Consider the following 18,025-nt stretch of genomic DNA (forward strand, 5'->3'; position numbering starts at 1 on the left):
AAAATTTGCCTAAAATCTTGTGATAGGCAATGCGGACTACGTACAATAACTGAATCACAGCTTAACTTTAACCTAACCTTGCCTTATATATAGAATTAGCATTGACAGTCAGAGTCTAGTTGCGTATAAACAACAAGTTTAATAAAAAAACCTCCTTCTACCACCTTCCTCAACAAATTAAAATTCCCCCACATGAATTTCTTGTTTTTATTTTTCTGTTGCTTTCTCCACAGAGTGTATTAAGAAATAAATTGCAATTCTTCATCTTTTCACTGACTCTAACAGTGAATTCTACTAGATAAACGAAACTGAAGGCAGAGTGCGCATGCAAAATACAGATGGCCCAGCTAGACGCAATGAATGCCAGCTGAATTTAACTGGCAAGTTCCACTCGGCGGGGGATGGGGCAACACCTTTCTTATCAGCGGGTTCGGCCACAAGTGAAATCCCAACTTTTTCACCCCCCCCACCATGACGCGAGCGAAAGGAGAGCCTCCCCCCCGCACTCACTCTGGGAGGAGAAGCGCTTGTTGCTCCTGGTCCGCTCAAAGTGGGGCGGCGGACGGTCGATGCGGGCACTGGCCTGCCTTGTCTGGTACTGGGTGCGACCGGAGTAGCGGAACTTGGAGCCGAACCGGGGGAGGAAGGGCCGGGGCTTCGTCGCAGGCTCGGGCGACATCAGCCTGGCAGAGGAGAGAGGAGGGAGAGAGAGCAAAGCATGTTGACACCGCTTGGTCTTCTAAGTTTTATGAGGAAGGGGGGCGCGCGCGCGAGAGAGAGAGAGAGAGAGAGAGATTACGGATTCGGGGAGGATGTAGAGAGAGACAAAAGTGGGAAGAGAGCAAAAGGCAGGAGGAAAGCAAGTGTGGGGGGCTTCGTGTTACTGGATTTCCTTGTTCAATCATTAGCAAAAGGGAGTCATCTGTAGCCATGCAGATGCGAGGATTAGGAAAATATGATAGCGAGACAAGTTGTGTCCACATCAAAGCGGTAGCTGCCTGCGTAGCCACTCACCTGAAGAAAGTGTGGTGTTCAACGCAGACCTTCCAGAGCCGCTTGGCTGCTCGGTGGTTGGCCAGCTTGAATCCTATGGTGCTCTCGAACTGCTCGAACTGCAAATACGTCCGAGCAAAAGAGTTCCGAACTGAAACTGAGGGACAATTGCAAGATTTACAGGGTACCACAGAGATGAGTTCAAAGATTGGTTTAGTGAACTGTCGCAGCTGCTGCAGCACAAGTCGCTTGGTAATGACAGAATCTGGGACGTAATAAAATCTTTCTGAATACTTGTTCTGATCTGTGCTCTGCGCAATGCGATTGGGGTCCATTTTTATGGTAAAAACATTTCTGTGGCTTAAAAGTTAACTTGGACAGAAAATATGCATTAAATAATGCACAGGTGCTGATTGACATTTGCAACTTCACAGTCCTAGCTTGAAAACCCTGCTGAGGTGGGTGCTGCTTCTCTGCAAGGCATGCAATATATGTTTCGTAGTGAACCACATACCTTACTGCAGTACTCATCGCATAAAAGCAACGTATATGCACTTGTTTCTTCAACATAGTATGTGCCTTCCCTCTGGCGGGGGCGATTTTAAATTGTGGTGGAACGAAAGTTGTTCGACACCTTTCAGACAAGCCCACCACAGGGTAGGCTCATTTGAATGAGAAGTGATAGAGCACTTGTATGATTTAACCACCACCGACTGATAAGGCGAGCAGATAAGGCGACAGTCCATGACCCACCTCTCCGGGGCGTATCTTGATGTAGAAGTTGTTCCGCTTGTAGGAGATCTTGAGGATCTTGGGCCAGGCAAAGCGGTTGATGCGCAGCCGGTCGCGGTACACCAGAAGGCCCGAGGCACAGACGCCGAGGGTGATGTCCACCCCCTCAGAGTCCCTCGCCTGGTGGAGGTCCACCCCGTACATGGCCAGCTTCTTGGCGTTCTCTAGATAGTGGAGCTCCGCCTCCGCGGGAGTCTGGCCCCTGTCACGCAAAGGGCGGGAATTACAAATTTGACACGCGCACTCGTGTTTTTTTAACTTTAATTCTTAGCGAGGCCGATGGCATCCTGTCAAAAAACTAATCCATTTCCCTGCAGACCAGTTGGTTGACCAGAAAGCTTTGGTAAGACCTCTCGACACATGGTGCATGCGCGAAACCAGGCTTACATTGTGTCAAAAGGGTTACTTGAAAATCACGAAAAAGGAACGCTTCTGGATAATAAGACAATACACGCATTAATCATGAAGAAGGACTACATTAGTGTACCTTCATCTCATAAACCACAAATCGGTATGCAATTAGATCAAGTGTAAATCCGTTTGCTTAATGCACGAGAAACCGTCACATGGGTTCCTTCTTCCTTTGCGATTTGGGTTTTCGAACGTTTGACAATCGATTGGACGTACTTTCAGCGAAGGTTGTAACGCACTTTTATCAAATATCGTGATGCACTTTTGACACAGTTTTGATGTGAGAAGCCTATGCACTTTTCTCCCAACTTTTGTTAGGAATGAATGGCAAAGTTTTTTCATCGAAGAGATTACACGAGAAGAATTTGTTGGGGGGGGGTAACCTTTTTTTCACCTAATCTGAAATCAATGCACAATGAGTGCGATCTGCAAAATCTAATCAGGTAGCAATGTATGATGAAAGTGATACGAAGCTGCTACCCCCCTTTTTTCTGTCAGTGTTTGTTTATATACGACAACCAATGGCAATTCTCCGAGATTACTGGCAATATCAGCTACACAACGTGTCCGGCCGTAAGCCAGCGGTACTGTGAAACAGAGCAACTATTTTCCACTGCTTCTTCTAGGTGGTGGCACCTCCTGTGATGAAAGCGCCTTTGCTGACTTATTTCTAAACAAACAAACCATCGTTTCTCATCGAACAGGAGCTGCTGAACAGCCTTGAACAGAAGGATCTTACAGTTAAAATAAAAAAATCATTAAGCCTCTGCGTCCCTTTAAAGCAGAACAATGGCATTTTAGCAGCTTAATTGAGCCAGAAATGCTGCATAACAAAACCTAAATGTGTGATGAGCCTTTATTTCCTTTTATCCTTCTCATGCATCTATTTCAGTTACCTCAGCTGCAAGACTAGGACACGGGATTTCCAAACTTCAAATGTTAGCCAACAAAAACTGAATGCTTATCTTGCCTGAGTGACAGGCATAACCTCTCAACACTTCCCCCAAAGGCAAGTGCAGCTCACTCAACCCAATTGCTCGAATACAAAACAACCCCATCAAGAAAAGCATTCTTATAAAATTATGTTACTCCACTGCCAACAGTAACTTTAGTTTGCATTTTTTTTAGAATTCCTACACAAGTACTGTCTCGGGAGACAAGTCTCAAGGCAAACAATTGCTGGCGAGGCTGTGCCACCCTTACGAGAAAAATGGAAACTTACATCTTACACTGCAACACCAATTTAACAAAACTTGTCGCTGAGCTAGTTGGCACATACTTGAATAAAGAAGAAAACGTGGCACAAACTAGACGAGGACACAGAAGAGAAGATATGGTCGTATCTTCTCTTCTTTGCCTTCGTCTAGTTTGCACCACATTTTCTTCTTTATTCATGCAACACCAAACTTCAGCTACGAAGGAACATGTAACCGCCAACCTACTTTCGAAAGAAAAGACATTTCGCTACACCTGTGTGCATGTGTGTGTGTGTAAGAGAGAGACAGAGAGAGAGAGAGAGGGAGGGGGAAGGGGGGGGGGGACTCACTTGTGTTGCTTGTGCAGCTCCATGACCTTGTCCTCCAGTTCGGGCGTCTGGTTGGGCGCAAAGCGGAACTCGGACAGGTAGTTGCGTCCGTGGTCGTCCGGGTCGAAGTCCCCCAGCTCGGCTTGCACCAGGTACGACCCCAGCAGAGCGTGCGTCACGAAGGAGCACGGCAGCCTGATGAGGAGGAGAGGGGCATCACGTCACCAACACACGTCAGCAGCTTGGGGAAACGACATTCCGAACCCATATAGGTACAAGCACGGCACTTCCTGCGTGCTCCCAAAGTGATCCACTGGTTTGCCTGGGACACTCGTCGTATTCTTTTGCACATCTGCTGAAAGAACTCGCTGTTTGGCCTCGGTAGCCTAAGGGTAGAACGGCGGGTTCTGGAGCAAACGGCACGGGTTTGAGCCAAACCAATGCCGACATGTTTTTCCCAAGACTTGTAATCTTCTTTTTGAGTCTGGTATTCTCAGCTCCATTCTACTCATCCTTTTTGTAAATAGGGTGGTCTGGTATAGGGGCAGGGCACGGCACATACCCACACTTTTATTTAATGTTCTGCATTACACTGGAAGTACCAAGCATATACCTATCTTGGAATGGAATATCTATTGCCTTCAGGGAAGGTACAAGGGGAGCGCTTGCCCCAACCATACTTACGAACACACTTGCTTAGCTAACAACATGCAGCATAGTTGGAGTCTTACCGTATGAACAAACAATGCTTTTCCTTCTGTTATCCACAAGGTTTAATGTGTTTGAGATCTTATGAACAAAATTGGCCACTCAACCAGATTTTGTGCAGGTTTTTCGAAGAGAATTGGAAGAAGGTAGTAGGAATGTATTCCATCTGTCAATGCTGTTTTTTCACCACCCAGACAGGATCCCCACCAAGCACAAACCGATGGCTATGCAAATGAAATAAATGTGCTCGTTAACATTCAAGGTGTGACTAGAAAAGTTGTGCGTAACAAAAGAAAAACAAGAGAAATCCTCCAAAATTTTATAAACTGCACCACTGTTTCAAAATAAATGCTTATACCACGCTGTTATGAACAGACAAACTCAAGCTTATGTGAACGGACAAACTCAAGCTCTTTTTCCGACATGCTTTTTGAGCTATTGGGCTGGTCTGTCCCACCTAAACAAAGTAATTCAATTTGCCAATCTTAATGAAAAACAAAAAAATAAGCAACTTACACTCCTATTCACAAGTTTTCCGATTGGCTGCAATAAGCCGTAACATTTGTTTCCAAGTGAAAAACAACCCACACGATACACTTTGGTTGTTAAGTCAGTGGAAACAGACCCACTACACCTACACTACAGAGATCTATAAGCAACATTATCCAGCGCACATGAAACAGTGATAGGATATCGAGCTCCCATTGTTATGAGCTCTGATCCCGCTCTCGGCGAAATGAGGAGCATTTTTCGAGCACTCAATACTTGAACCGGACATGACGCTACAGTTACTACAGCTATGCTATGCTATGCTACGCTACAGCTATGCCGGTAGAATAACAGATTTGTGCCAAAGTTTGCTGTAAAAACAAACTATATCACTCGAATGCAAGTGGTTTCGTGCACAGCCTCTGTGAAAAGTTTTTGAGCACAGTTGAACTAGAACAGTATGCGACATGTAACCATATTTCTGCGACTAAAATGTAAAGGCACGAATTCGTCTCGGATACTCACTTGCCCGATAGAATGTCATCCCGTATTTGCAGACAGAGCTGGTACCTGCAGAACAACAAAACAATTTCGCATTGTAGCCACTGTATCGGTACGTGTGCGTCTACAGTTCTCTTGTAGATGCACACATTAAGGTCACTACACAATTGCTTTGTAATACAGTAATGGCCCACCATTTACAAAGACTTCACTTTTTTAACTGCCAATTTTCACACAAGCTTACCACGATGCAATGCCTCCCTTAAATCTGCTTCAGAAAGTACATTCGTAAGCAACTATAAGTACGTCTCCAAGCAAATAATAAAAAATTCCCTGAACATGGCACAAAAGAAGACCAGAATATTATGCTTTTATACGCGCATTAGCATGTGGAGGGCAAGAAAACCTTACGCTTTGCTCAAAAGTTTTTACCCAAAAATTTGCTGATACTGCAACAATTTTGCCAGTGCAGTCAAGCTGCCTAAAAGTCCACAAAGCTTCACTACAACCATGTGCGTTAATGACTGCCCCTCAAAATGCAAAAAACACTGCAAGAATGTTCAAGACAAAACAAATTAACAGTGTTAACACACTGTGTTGATTACATCGCAATGATTAAAATTAAAAAAACTACTGTCCATTTCTGTTTTCATTCAAGTACAGCTTAGCCAGTACGATCGCTACAACGCACAGCACATTAACGCATAAACTGAGAACCACCGAACCAACTCACCTAGTGATATCTTCCTGCAATTGTGACGGGTCGGGGGGATAAAATTTCACCTCGAAAGACATCTCCCAGGGCCGACCTGCGAACATCAAAGTCCGCATTTGATTTATTTAGCCATCACGACAGACGGCCAAAAAGCCCTGCCGCGCAGTGCGTTACTCACGTTTCATCTGCTTTGAGAGACTCTTTTCCAAGTTCACCCAATTCTGCACAGAACACAGAGGCAGCAAGTGAAAACTTCATCAATGATATACTCCTTCTGTACAACCTGTAAACATGGCATTGCTTCGTAAATTTATTTTCAGCTTGACAGCTGGACAAAGTTGCACTAAATACCGGAAGCTTTGCAAAACAATTTGACCCGAACAAAAACATTCCAACTTGAAAGAATCACAGTCATGTTTTCGCTGGGGAGTAAGCATTTGTCAAGGCTGGTGTAGCGAACAAAAAAGTTGATTTCCTAAAAACTGCCTAAGACTTAAAGGCTAACTGCACTCAAAATTTCGACTTCTTGAAAACCCTATTTCCGTATAGTCTGTTCAAAAAGAAAGCAACATGCAAAATACAACAGCTGAAATACGCTCGTCGACGGCGCAAGCGGCCGGCAAAAATCGGCGATTTTGAAACCGAAACCGAGGAGAGCGCCACCATCGCAGTGACGTAGCAGCCGTCCAGAGAGCGGCCGGACGATCACCAGCTCGGGAGAAAGCCTACGCGCAAGCTTTACGCGTGCATGGGCATAGCCTCCTTTATGGCATGGGGCAGCAGAGCTTGACCGGTTCTCCAGCTGTGTGACTGGCCAGAGGAAGAAGCCCCCATCGGCTGGAACGTCACAGGTGCGTCATGGTTGTTTACGCGATCCGCCGGCAGGTGCAGCATGGTCTGTGGCGGAGCTTTTTTAAACGCTCCTGACTGATTAACGACGCGTTTCACGGGGTTACCATTTATGTCCCAGCTGATTTGGGGGTACTTACTACGCATTAAAAATAAATTTGGTCGAGGTGAAATATGAGTGCAGTTGGCCTAAATTTAATCAAACAGTACCTGAATTCTGAACAAGAAAACTAAGGGTCATGCTGGCACTAAAGCTTAAACTAGGCTTGTTTGCTCCAAGACCAACTGAGGTTTCAAATAACATTGCTGCACTTGGGAACATGTTTTTTTTTGGTAGAGTCTATTCTCGTTTTTTTGGTAGTGTCTATTCTCACAGCAACCGTGAGAATTATCGTCAGAAATTTCTCACAGCAGTCGCCTCTCATGGGCTGGCTAAGAACGCTACTCAGAGATTCTATGAGATAAATATTTTCTAAAAAGCCTTGTTTGCAGCTGCCCCTGTAGCGCTGTGGTATAGTACTTGCAGGGTTCGTACAGGCTTCAAAAGCAAAAATTCAAGGGTTTTCAAGGACTTTCAAGGACCAGAAAACACATTTTCAAGGTCCCCATTTAATGTTTTATCTGGGATTATTTATAACTTTTCCAACACAATGCAAAAGTTTTTTATTGCACAACACCTAAGCACATTAGTGCACATTTCGATAGGTGCTAACGGGTTCGTATATGCTCCCCCAGCTTTATTTTTTTAGTTCATGGGTGGTATTTAGAGGTTTTTCTTTGTGTTTTGCTGAGGCTGTTTGATTTCTAAACTTAGTTAATGTTGCCTGCATTTCCTGCTTTGTCAGCAAGAGTACCAGCTGAAATTAAATCGAGCAAGTGTTGCTTCAAGGCAGGATGAACTATGTACACGTCCCCCATTTGCACGTAAAAGCAAACGTAGATGGAGCGTATGAGGCACAGCAAACATGCAATGAGCAAGCGTCCACAGACTAGATGGAAGATGCAAGATAGAGAACAGAAGCTGGCTTTCACTGGATTGTGTCGTGATATGGATTGGATTGACAAGTGCCTGCTCCCAATGTTGCCTTGTAATAACGAAAATCCACCAAACTTCTAATTTCACGCAATACACTGAAACTTGATTGTTACAATGTTTCTCCACATTTGTTAACACCTAAAATCCATGACAAACACTTTAAATTCTTGTGACAAAACAGGGCCATTGATTCTCTCAGGAAAAATCAAGGGTTTTCAAGGACCATTTAAAAATTCCAGGACTTTCCAGGCCTTGAAATTGACACTTCTGAATTCAAGGGTTTTCAAGGTTTTCAAGGACCTGTGCGAACCCTGTACTTGGTTTTAAACAAAAAGGCTCAGGTTTGAGTCCAACATTGCGATGTTCTTTTTTTTTTAGCTTTCGGAATTTTTCGGTCATCGTGATTTTGTTAATGCTTTTTTTTTACTCTGGTTTTTACTATATAAAGACATTGACGCCCAGGACTTCTAGAATGGATTGAATTACGTTTAATATAGGTTGTGTTCTCTGTCGTTGGGCTGGGTTAGATTAGGTTTGTTGCAGTTAGGCTGGATTCGGGTAGGTTATGATGCGTTCGGTGAGGCTATGTTTTGTTAGGTTACGTTGGGACGTAATAAAATTCAGCAAATTTTAGGCCAGCCAGCTTTTATGGAAACTGCCGTGAGAATTTCCCGGAGGTAATTCTCCCGGCTGTTGTGAGATTAAACGCAGCTTTTTTTTTTCTTTTTCCCACACTCAGAGAGGTCAGACAGACTCAAATTAAAAATATGACTGGACGATTGTAGTGGGGCCTGCAGTTCTGTTTGACCATATCATTTGAATGCTAAGGTAAAGTTGGCGCATTGATAGCAAGAGGCAGTCGCTTAGCCTTCAAGCCAGCGTCCGGGCTAATTCCTGTACTAGCGCCATCTTCTCCCCTGGTGAGCCTGGGGAAACATTATTGTGTTATTATGGCCATAGCAACGCCACCATCATGTTGGCTTTGAAGGTGTTATAATCGTCATGGCAACAACGCGAGGGGGCACAGCTTGCATGAGGGAGAGGTGATGCTCTCCCCTCTCATGCCAGTTGGATTCTGCCACCCCCCTCCCCGGCCTCCAATTGCCACCTGGACAACCGCCACTCTCCCAGCTCTCCTGCCTCCACCGGACCAGCTCCACTGCGACTGGTGCGTAGCCAGTGCAGCCGGCGTACGCCACTTGGGCAGTGACGACGCCAGCTCGAATATCCCTTCAACACTTTATTCGCGTTATGTGCGCGAACGCAGCGAGAAACACTGATGCGCAATACAACACAGACAAGGCTGTCTCTCATCAAGCATAGCAGACGCACGACGCGAGTCCTTTGTTCAACTCAGCTTCAAGGCATACGAACAAGGTTCTCGCCTTTCGCTAACAGCACTCAAACAGACTTTTCTTTGCGATTCATCCAGGTGTTCTTGGAGTCCTTTTTTGCAGCAGCATAATGCCCGAGAAAGCACTCACGAGAAATCTCCCACTACGTGACATGCGCGTTGGCGTCGCTGTGCAGCAGCGGTGACCGTTTTCCCGCATGCGCACCGCCAGTCGCGCCGGAAAGAAGCAAAAAGAAAAAAAAAAAAATGAAAGTAGGAGTGTTTTCCCAGCGCCACTACCTACCTCTAGGAGCGCAATAATAGAACCAAAACTAGAAAAAGTAACAGCGGCCACTGATAGCTATGTGTCTAGTACTTTACATCCCTACTTCCCATATTCCTTCATTGTGGCGCAAAATCAGAAAGTTCTTCAATAGTTCTTCCACTTTTCCGATTAGAAAAACGTCTTTCGTGGCTGAAACGGAGCCGACTAAGTTACCAAAGTTACTGAGTAAGTTATCAAACCGAACAAACCTGTATTTTGTTTTCATGGCCCTCTTACAGCTAAGGATTGCCTTCTAAACGTAGCAAACTGAAAGGGTACAGCACACTCACAGGCACGCCACACCCAATGTGACCACCGCAAACGCACACCCTCGCTGCGTAAACGTGAAGGCGCTCTCTGCGTGTTAGCACAAGAACAAGAGCGAGCAGAGAAGTGAGCGTGCTCACCCGCGTGTCCTCGGCGTCCCTATAGGTGAGGCCGAAGTAGTCTCGCTCGAGCAGGTTGAGGTACTCGCACACCCGATCAAACAGCTGCTCGCCACGAGCCTTGCGCTGGGCACGAAAGAAAATACGCCATTTACACGCGGGCTGCAAATAGGTGCTACAGGGGGTGCAGACAAACTTCATTCAAATTTTTACGGTCACCAACGCACCAACTCCTCTGCATTTGTATTGTTTACAACGAAAACTAAAACTGGATTCTCTACTTGTTATTTCTTCATTACATTTTTTTCCTTTTGGCTTTGCACGTTACGCAGCCCTTTTTGCCTTCCCTATCCAAGCAAAAAACACTGCACCCATTTAGAAAATACCTACAGACGCACACAAGCGAGTAAAATTGTTGGTAGGTGCACTGCTCGACTGCAGCAAACGTAGCCATAAAAAGCCCGCATTTAAGAAGCAGTTTCAGGCCTTGCAGCTTTGAGTGAGCAACTGATCCTCTGTTCTGCCTCTGCCAATGCGGTAAAATTCGCTACACTAAAATTTTTAGCCTTGCCACACTCTTGGATATCAACAGAGGACCAAATCAATGCAGTCATACGGGCAAGTTGGTTCGTGCCAAGTGAGCAAAAGTGCTCACAAGAGGACGGAAAAATTGTCCTATGGCATGTGACAAGGAGATTGAAAACAAAGTATCCGCAGAGATTTGCAGAGAATCAGAGCACCCTATGCTACAACACATGACATCGCATTTCCAACGGCTGACTGGATTCTGAGAAGACACACATCTCATATCCTGCTGACGTTTTTACAGGCCACAGCGACGAGCGGTAAGCTTCCACATTACCGGCACACCATAAACTCACTCAAGCAGAGCAATTGCCACCACCTTCACTCAAAACTACGCACGTAAACAAACAACACTCACTACTATTACTACTACTGTTGGCGTACGCTGTCGATGTACCGACAACATACCCGGAGACACGACAAAGATGCCACCGACGTTCTCAACAGCCGTTTTTTCTCTTTTAGTGAATGCCCTTTGGTGTGTAGGAAGAGAGCCATGGACTCTGCATGCTGCGGCCTCCCACATTTATTTCAGGTGCATAAGCCCGGCCGAAACTAAAGAGCGGCGAAGTCAAGCAAACGCCCAGGCGTGCAATCGTGTTCCATCTGTTGTGTCTCGTGGCACCGCTCACACCCGAGGCCAGCAAACGCTGATGATTATCGCGGTAGAATGCGGATGACGACGACAGTGGTGCTGAAGGCAGATCATGCTGACGGCGCTACGCGTGAAGCAGGTGGACTACTCACGTCCAGCTGGCACTCGTAGTCGGTGCCGTCAAGGAGGTGCACACGGCAGGGGATCGTGGAGCGGGCACGCAGGATCCCCGACCGCCGAGACTTGCTCGACGGGCTCGACTCCACGGGGCCGTTCTCCTCTGGAGGGGACTCCTTCTCCTCGGCCATGTCTCAGCCGAAAGGGGGAGGGGGCCCTCTGCTGCCACCGCCACCGAGGCAGGGGAGCAAACAAATTAACAAAACAATTAGTTAATTACTGAGGACAGCGGGCAAGCCAACGGGTATCGAGTTTCTCTGCCCTAATAGACAGCAGCCTGCACTTCGCATCACTTTTTACACCCCTCTGTGCTGACCAGAAGGCCAGGATCTCGCAATTTCGCTCTCCCTCCCACCTTTTTCGTTAATGAGAGGCTGGATGAAGTGCCCCTACTCCTGACGAAAACTCGCGTCAAACATCTATCTCGCCCAGTGGAGCCTTGTAGGTCAGAAGGACACACAGGCACGTCAATTTTCAAAAATTATTTCTGCAAACACAGCAGATTAGAGGGCTGAAATAATGGCCCGTGACAAGCATCTCGTTCTTCCCTGAGAAAGCTTGAGCCTGCAACCAACAAAGAATTAAAAAGGCCAGCAATAAATGCGCAGAACTTGTAGTAGGCCATGTTGGTGGTTTATGAAAGTAAAAATAATAATAATAATAATAATAAAGAAGCCAAAATGTTACATGGGCACACAAGAAGATTGGATGAGCATTTTCCAATCTTCTCCTTGTGCGCTCATCCAAGGTTAGTAACTAGGTCTTCAACTTTTCTTTGAAAAATAGTAGACGTAAAATAAGGAACGTAAGGGGGCGCAACATGCTTCAGACCTGCAGATGGTCTGGTCTTGCATGGCTCAAGCCTAAGATATACGTTCAACTCTCAAAATAAAATGACTATTTGAATTCCCACTTCATTCGAGGTTTGCTGTGGTCCAAACTTCAGGGGTGCAGTGCAAGTCGTGAGATTTAAAAGTTAAATACCATGTATAACAATGCTACGAAACACCTCTTGTGATTTCATTATTGACAAGTTACTGCACTGGTCACACATGAACCTAACAGGACCTCTCCCCAAGCAAGCAGCTCCTTTAAAAGTCCCACACATGTGATACAACCATCATTCATCCATGAGGGCAAAGTATTCTCCCAGGAATGGTTACAGATGATGTAACCCAACAAATAAGCAACACGCAAATATAACCAAATGACAGTGGATGGCCTTGAGCCTCCCAAATAGTTACCGTGACAATTTTCATGCCTTTACTAAAGTGCAAATCTGCAAACAGCCAAACTGTATGCACTTCAGCACTGATACATCAATTTTATATATGGGAAAATTCATTGGTCACTGAAGTGACCAGCACTGAACTTTACAAACAGAAGTTGTGAAGGGAAAAAATTACAAAAAAACAGTCACCCACCCCCCTACTTTTTAATTATCCATAATCTCTCTCCTCCACTGTGTTTGTAACGTGTCATTTCCCCTCTCATAGCTTCTTTTCGTGTGTACAATCTGCCAGTACTTTTGAAAACCTCGAATGCTGTTACACCAAAAACTACAATCATTAAAGGGGCCATGCAGACAAAATGCAAGTTTGTTTTATGCGACGAAAGATTTAGTGTTTCACAGTGCCCTCAGCGCTTGCCAGCCAGCAAACGATGCTTTGTTCACTGAGAAATTAAACATTTTGGGCCAAAATTTCAATTCTCCCGCTAAATCGTGCGTTTTCGTGACGTCAACAATGACGTATCCAGAGCAGGGCCTTAAAACTAAAGACAGCATGCTGACCAGGGCTGCTATCATCTCACAGATGGCCGTTTGGTGACCTCGTTTATCACCCGTTTTCATAGATGGCGCTGCAATACAACTGAACAGAAAAGAAGGAGAGATGGGAGGGAGGAAGCAAATCTATAGGTTAGCTGGGAGTAGGACAAGTAAACGTAATAAAACAGGCAAGTCGGTTGCTGACAACCGACACCCCGCTCCAAAGGGAAAGCCACTATTCATCATCATCATCATCATCAGTGCCAGCGTTCGGACTTTGCTTCTGGCCAGACTTCTATACCTGCCGTATTTTTATTAGGGTTCACACTAATCGTTTCCTAAAACATACGTATGCGATGACTTGAAAAGCATGGTCATGTAAGTGATCATGCCACTTAACTTAAAATTGGTCAGCGTTGTGTCAGACATGTCCAACGCGTCCGATGCCTGTGTTATGCAGTGTCAACCGGCCAAGTGCCGCACTAACTGCTTCAGTGTTATGTGTTTGTTCGCAACTTTAATTGTTCACCCCACAATTCTAACTGCTATAAAAAGAATGTGCCCTAAATTTAAGCGCAAACAGCCTGTTTGGCAAGCTTGCAAGCTCTGCCTAATTTGTGCTTGCTTTTGCCGGCCTCAGCCAATCGCACAGCTTGGCACATGACATCGTAGGTTCTGTTGCGGGGAATGAGCTGGTGGGTCGCATGGCCATTCCCTTTTTTTTTTCCTAATTATATAGCTTATTTGAGCGAAGTTTTGTTAAAAGTGGTCTCAGTTTGATTCTAACGCGGCAGTCTTTCGAACGAACCCAACTTGTGTTTCGTCTGCATGGCCCCTTTAAAAGGGACTGTTTAAAGGGCCCTGAAACAGGTTGACTTTGTACCATACTTTACAACTGCTAATGGCGAGCTTCTGTTTTGGTGCGCGAGTGCCCAAGTGGGTGTAACAGAAGGAATATGCATGCATATCTGGAAACCTCAAAATACTCCGAAGACTCTGCAAAAGTGAATGAGAGCGGGTGTACATATGATAGCACGGCGGAGGAGAAAAGGTATCCCGACAGAGAAAGGAGCATGATAGAGGTCTTGTACGTGGTTTGGTGTGGGGGAGTTTGTATGTGTGTGCGTGCACGGACTTCGTGATTGACGACGACGCGAGAGAATCGAACGGCATTGCAATGCACCCATGGTGCACAAAACAGCATGATTCGCACACGCGAAAGAGAACAAGACCTGACCTATTCGGGCCCCACTGCGATGCAAGTGAACCTGATGAGGCATGCTTGCACACTAAGAATGAATATGCATTGGCTCATCCTATGTTTTTATTCACAGTTTTTTTTCCCCTGTCTTATCAAAAGAGTTCCCAGAGAATGCCCTCCCCCGAAACATCATCGCCCGCCCCCCCTTTAGGGGTGAAATATTCAGTTTACAAAAAGACCCCCAAAGATCGCCCACACCCTCAAATCGATAGCTTTGGCGCCGATGAGCGAACAAAATAAACACGAATCATGTATTCATCTGTTGATGCAGTCACTTATTTCTCGTATCCCACACCTGATCCAAAAGTTGCCCATCTTGCATTAATCTTGATATCGCCTCAGTTTTGGTTGGCGGTGCTGCAATATTTTTGCAGTTTTTTGCGCCTGACCCAAAAGTTCGCCCATCCCGTATTTTCACTTGATACCTCCGTACTTTAGGTGAGCGTTCTTTGAGAAATTTAAACTCTTTCTTGCTTTAAAGTGAGATGAATGAGCACTGCTCACTGGTTGCCGATTGAAGCCCGGACACTTGAAATTAAATTAAACGTGCAGAGAACAGGAGGTCTTTGAGCAAGTACTCTCCAAAACATGTCAATATTGCCTGAACGAGTACGCAGACTTGTCTCAGATATCTCCCTATCATGTGTTGCTGTGTAACCACAAGTTTTTGGTGTGTGCAGAAAATGGCTTGATTATGAGTGAGCAAGTTGGGCTAGTTGGTGATCGTCCGTAACTGAAAACTTATCGATCCATCTCAGGGTCTCCTTTTGCACTGCAAGTGTTTAGTCATGACAATAACAGGGACGTCACAGCAACGGAAATTATTTTCCAGTCATTTGCATTTTTCACTGCCTCAAGCCAAGTGACAATTGAAAGCTACAATTGAAAGCTACATTTGTCTCAACACTTAAGAAGCATGCTGAATTGTAGTTGTAATTTAAATGCTCACTGTGTTCAACACCTTGACTGTCTTGGACCTTCCTGCAAACCTTCGTGATTCTAGGACCTAAAACATGCCTCGCCGATAGCTTTCCTACTAATAAGGTGCTGTCGCACCACTCTCTATCTGTAGTGAAGAACTGACAATAAACATACACCTTTTATTTGCACACTAGGCATCCCCTCCATGCAACATTTATCTGCACACTATTTGCATTTATCTGCACACTATTGATTACACTATTATGCACACTATTCGCATTTATTTGCACACGAGTCATTCTCATCATGGAGCGAGTGCACAGCACTTGAAAAAGATTGTTTAAGATGATAGCCTTCATGTTTAGGAGACAACATATTAAAATATGCAATTGAAGACCTTTGGCCTCAAAACAGGGTGATTGTTGCCTCAAACTTCATTAGCATATACACGTTAGTCCAAAAACATGGTCATCACTGTATCAGTCGACAGACGATAAGCAGTTTTAACAAAAGCCCTTTTAATCAATCGTCTCTTACCAAATGTCATGAGCAGAGAAGAGCACACTAATAATTCAAAGTGAATTATAACTGACCTGCACGTCATCAAATCGAGCATCGTCATCGGGATTTAACAACCATTGGTCCATTTCCCTGGAGAACAATACTGCACACTATTTGCACATCTCAGAAGCACTCTGCGTATGACATGCACGACGCCAATTCGCTATCAGTATACACCCGCGCCCAGATATACTCTGTTATTGTTTGCTGCGATAAAATGACCCAACGCAATATAAGCTAAACGCTCCACTGCATAACAACGTAACGAGCGCACAGGCTTCCACAAAAGTCCTCGGAACCCCCCAAGTACGCGCTTATCATTTTATTCTCTTTTGCAACATAGGTGTCGCGTTTTGTGTTCACCAACCGCAACGGTTTCGCGCTCTGCCGCGCAATAAACGTAGAGAGCCGTGCGTACGTTGACACGGGCTAGAGATAAGGCTGCGATGCGCAATACAAGCACGCGCGTACGAGCCGTCGCGGACGTATTCCTCGATCAAAACATCGCCATAACCTGTTTCCACTTTCTGTAATGATAGGGAATTACCCGACCCCTCCCCTTTCCTTCAAACGCTTCTCTCGGCGTAACACACTAAATTGGACGCTCGAGCTCGGTCCGTCAAGGAGACGCCATGCTTGTACGACTTCCCGGCAGAGCGATTGAGACAAGCGCTCAGCACTCGAAAAACGCGGAGAAGCGTCGAGCGATTCGAATCGGTAGGAGTGCGCCAACGGATCCGACCGCAAACTGGTCGCTCGCCGCCGCCCATTCGTGGCACATTCCGCCCGGAACCGGAGAATGTGCGCGATCAAACAGGTAGCGGGAGGCTATCCATGCGCCAACTCAACCGGGCACCTCCAACGGACGCTGCCAAGAACTTTCCGAACGCCCTAAAGCCCGCGCCGAGATGGAATGCACGCAGAGTGGCCGCTGTCAAACGGACCGCCCCGACATTCGGATGCAATGTTTACTAATTTGATTCCGACCGGCCATGGTGCCGGACAGCGTCATCCGTACGGAGGGGGGCCATAGCCCCCCCTGACCAGCCTGCACTGGAGACAACCAGCGGAAACAATTTCTCGGTCGTCTCAACGCAAAAAGAACCATGGCCAGCGAATATTTTCACGCTTGCAAGGCAGTTGGGCGTCGCCGATCGCAACATGGCGAAGCTAAGCCTCATGGGTACTTTCTTTTTTTCTTTTTTTTCCCCTACCCCCACCCCGTGCGCTGGGTTGGCCTCCTAAAGTTTGGATGCTGTTATCAATGCTGCGAAGTAATCGCTTGTTGCACCACTTACCGGACGATAAGCTGATGAATATCGCCTCGGCGGGTTCACGAGAGGGCGCACCCCCGCTTTTTCCGCTTGACCACTCGAATAAACCACAATTTCGGACGTCGGCCGCACGGAACCAAATAGTGGGCACTCCCTCGACTCCTGCCACTCTCGATGATCAGAAGCGGACGCTCACCGCAGCGCCCCTAGCGGATGCGTAACACGCCCTGGGCGGATTTCACAAGCGCTAATGCGTCGCATCACTAAGTATTTAGTATGCATTTATTTCTCTCCGCGAAAAGCGGCTTGTATCACAGATTATTGTATTACTGTGGGCATAAAATAGGTCAGTTTATGTACCGTAGTGATGTAGAAACAATTTTCTTTCTCTATACCGTAGTCGTAGCAGTTTGCTGTACCGTTGGTACTAAAGTCCCTTGATCGGCGTAAAGCAGATGAAGGGACTTTCGGTGGTACCATAGTTGCATAGAGTTAACATACTACTGACTAGTGATACACGGGCTATTTCCGTGTTATCAGCTAATCGGACTTTAGTTGCTTTGGTATCAGCCATAGAGTTGGGAAACTCTATGGTATCAGCAGTATCAGTGAGCCGAACTTTTCGGCGATTGTGCTGTTTCCTTTAGTAGGAAGTAGAGATTACTGTGGCCAAAATAATCCCCATGGAGAGTACATATATTCTTGTAAGGGAATACGGAAAAGATTAGTAAAAAGAGGAGTAGTAAAGGAAAGGAGATGTAGTGAGGACTGTCAATCAGCGACGCCAATATCTTCAAGACAGCCAAATAACGTAAATAAG

General features: G+C 45.8%; 1 protein-coding gene across 5 annotated transcripts in view; it reads right to left on the reverse strand.

Annotated features, from left to right (window-relative positions):
- The window catches only part of Cora (erythrocyte membrane protein band 4.1 like coracle), a 48,640-nt gene extending 31,255 nt beyond the window's left edge, over positions 1-17,385 (reverse strand). For 4 of the 5 annotated variants that reach the window (XM_077690555.1, XM_077690554.1, XM_077690553.1 and 1 more), the window contains exons 1-10: positions 17,230-17,385; positions 11,396-11,582; positions 10,085-10,189; positions 6,313-6,355; positions 6,153-6,228; positions 5,444-5,488; positions 3,743-3,916; positions 1,747-1,987; positions 1,015-1,112; positions 511-683 (exon numbers count right to left, since the gene is read on the reverse strand). In XM_077690555.1, coding sequence (XP_077546681.1) covers positions 511-683; positions 1,015-1,112; positions 1,747-1,987; positions 3,743-3,916; positions 5,444-5,488; positions 6,153-6,228; positions 6,313-6,355; positions 10,085-10,189; positions 11,396-11,551 — 1,111 coding nt within the window. In that variant the 5' untranslated portion in view covers positions 11,552-11,582; positions 17,230-17,385. The remainder of the gene's footprint in view (positions 1-510; positions 684-1,014; positions 1,113-1,746; positions 1,988-3,742; positions 3,917-5,443; positions 5,489-6,152; positions 6,229-6,312; positions 6,356-10,084; positions 10,190-11,395; positions 11,583-17,229) is intronic. The other variant, XM_077690552.1, reaches the window with a different exon arrangement.
- Between the last annotated feature and the right edge of the window lie 640 nt (positions 17,386-18,025).

Source organism: Haemaphysalis longicornis, unplaced genomic scaffold (assembly GCF_048455015.1).
Source record: "Haemaphysalis longicornis isolate Haplotype H1 unplaced genomic scaffold, Haemaphysalis longicornis Haplotype H1 scaffold_10, whole genome shotgun sequence".
NCBI classification, from domain to species: Eukaryota; Metazoa; Arthropoda; class Arachnida; order Ixodida; family Ixodidae; genus Haemaphysalis; species Haemaphysalis longicornis.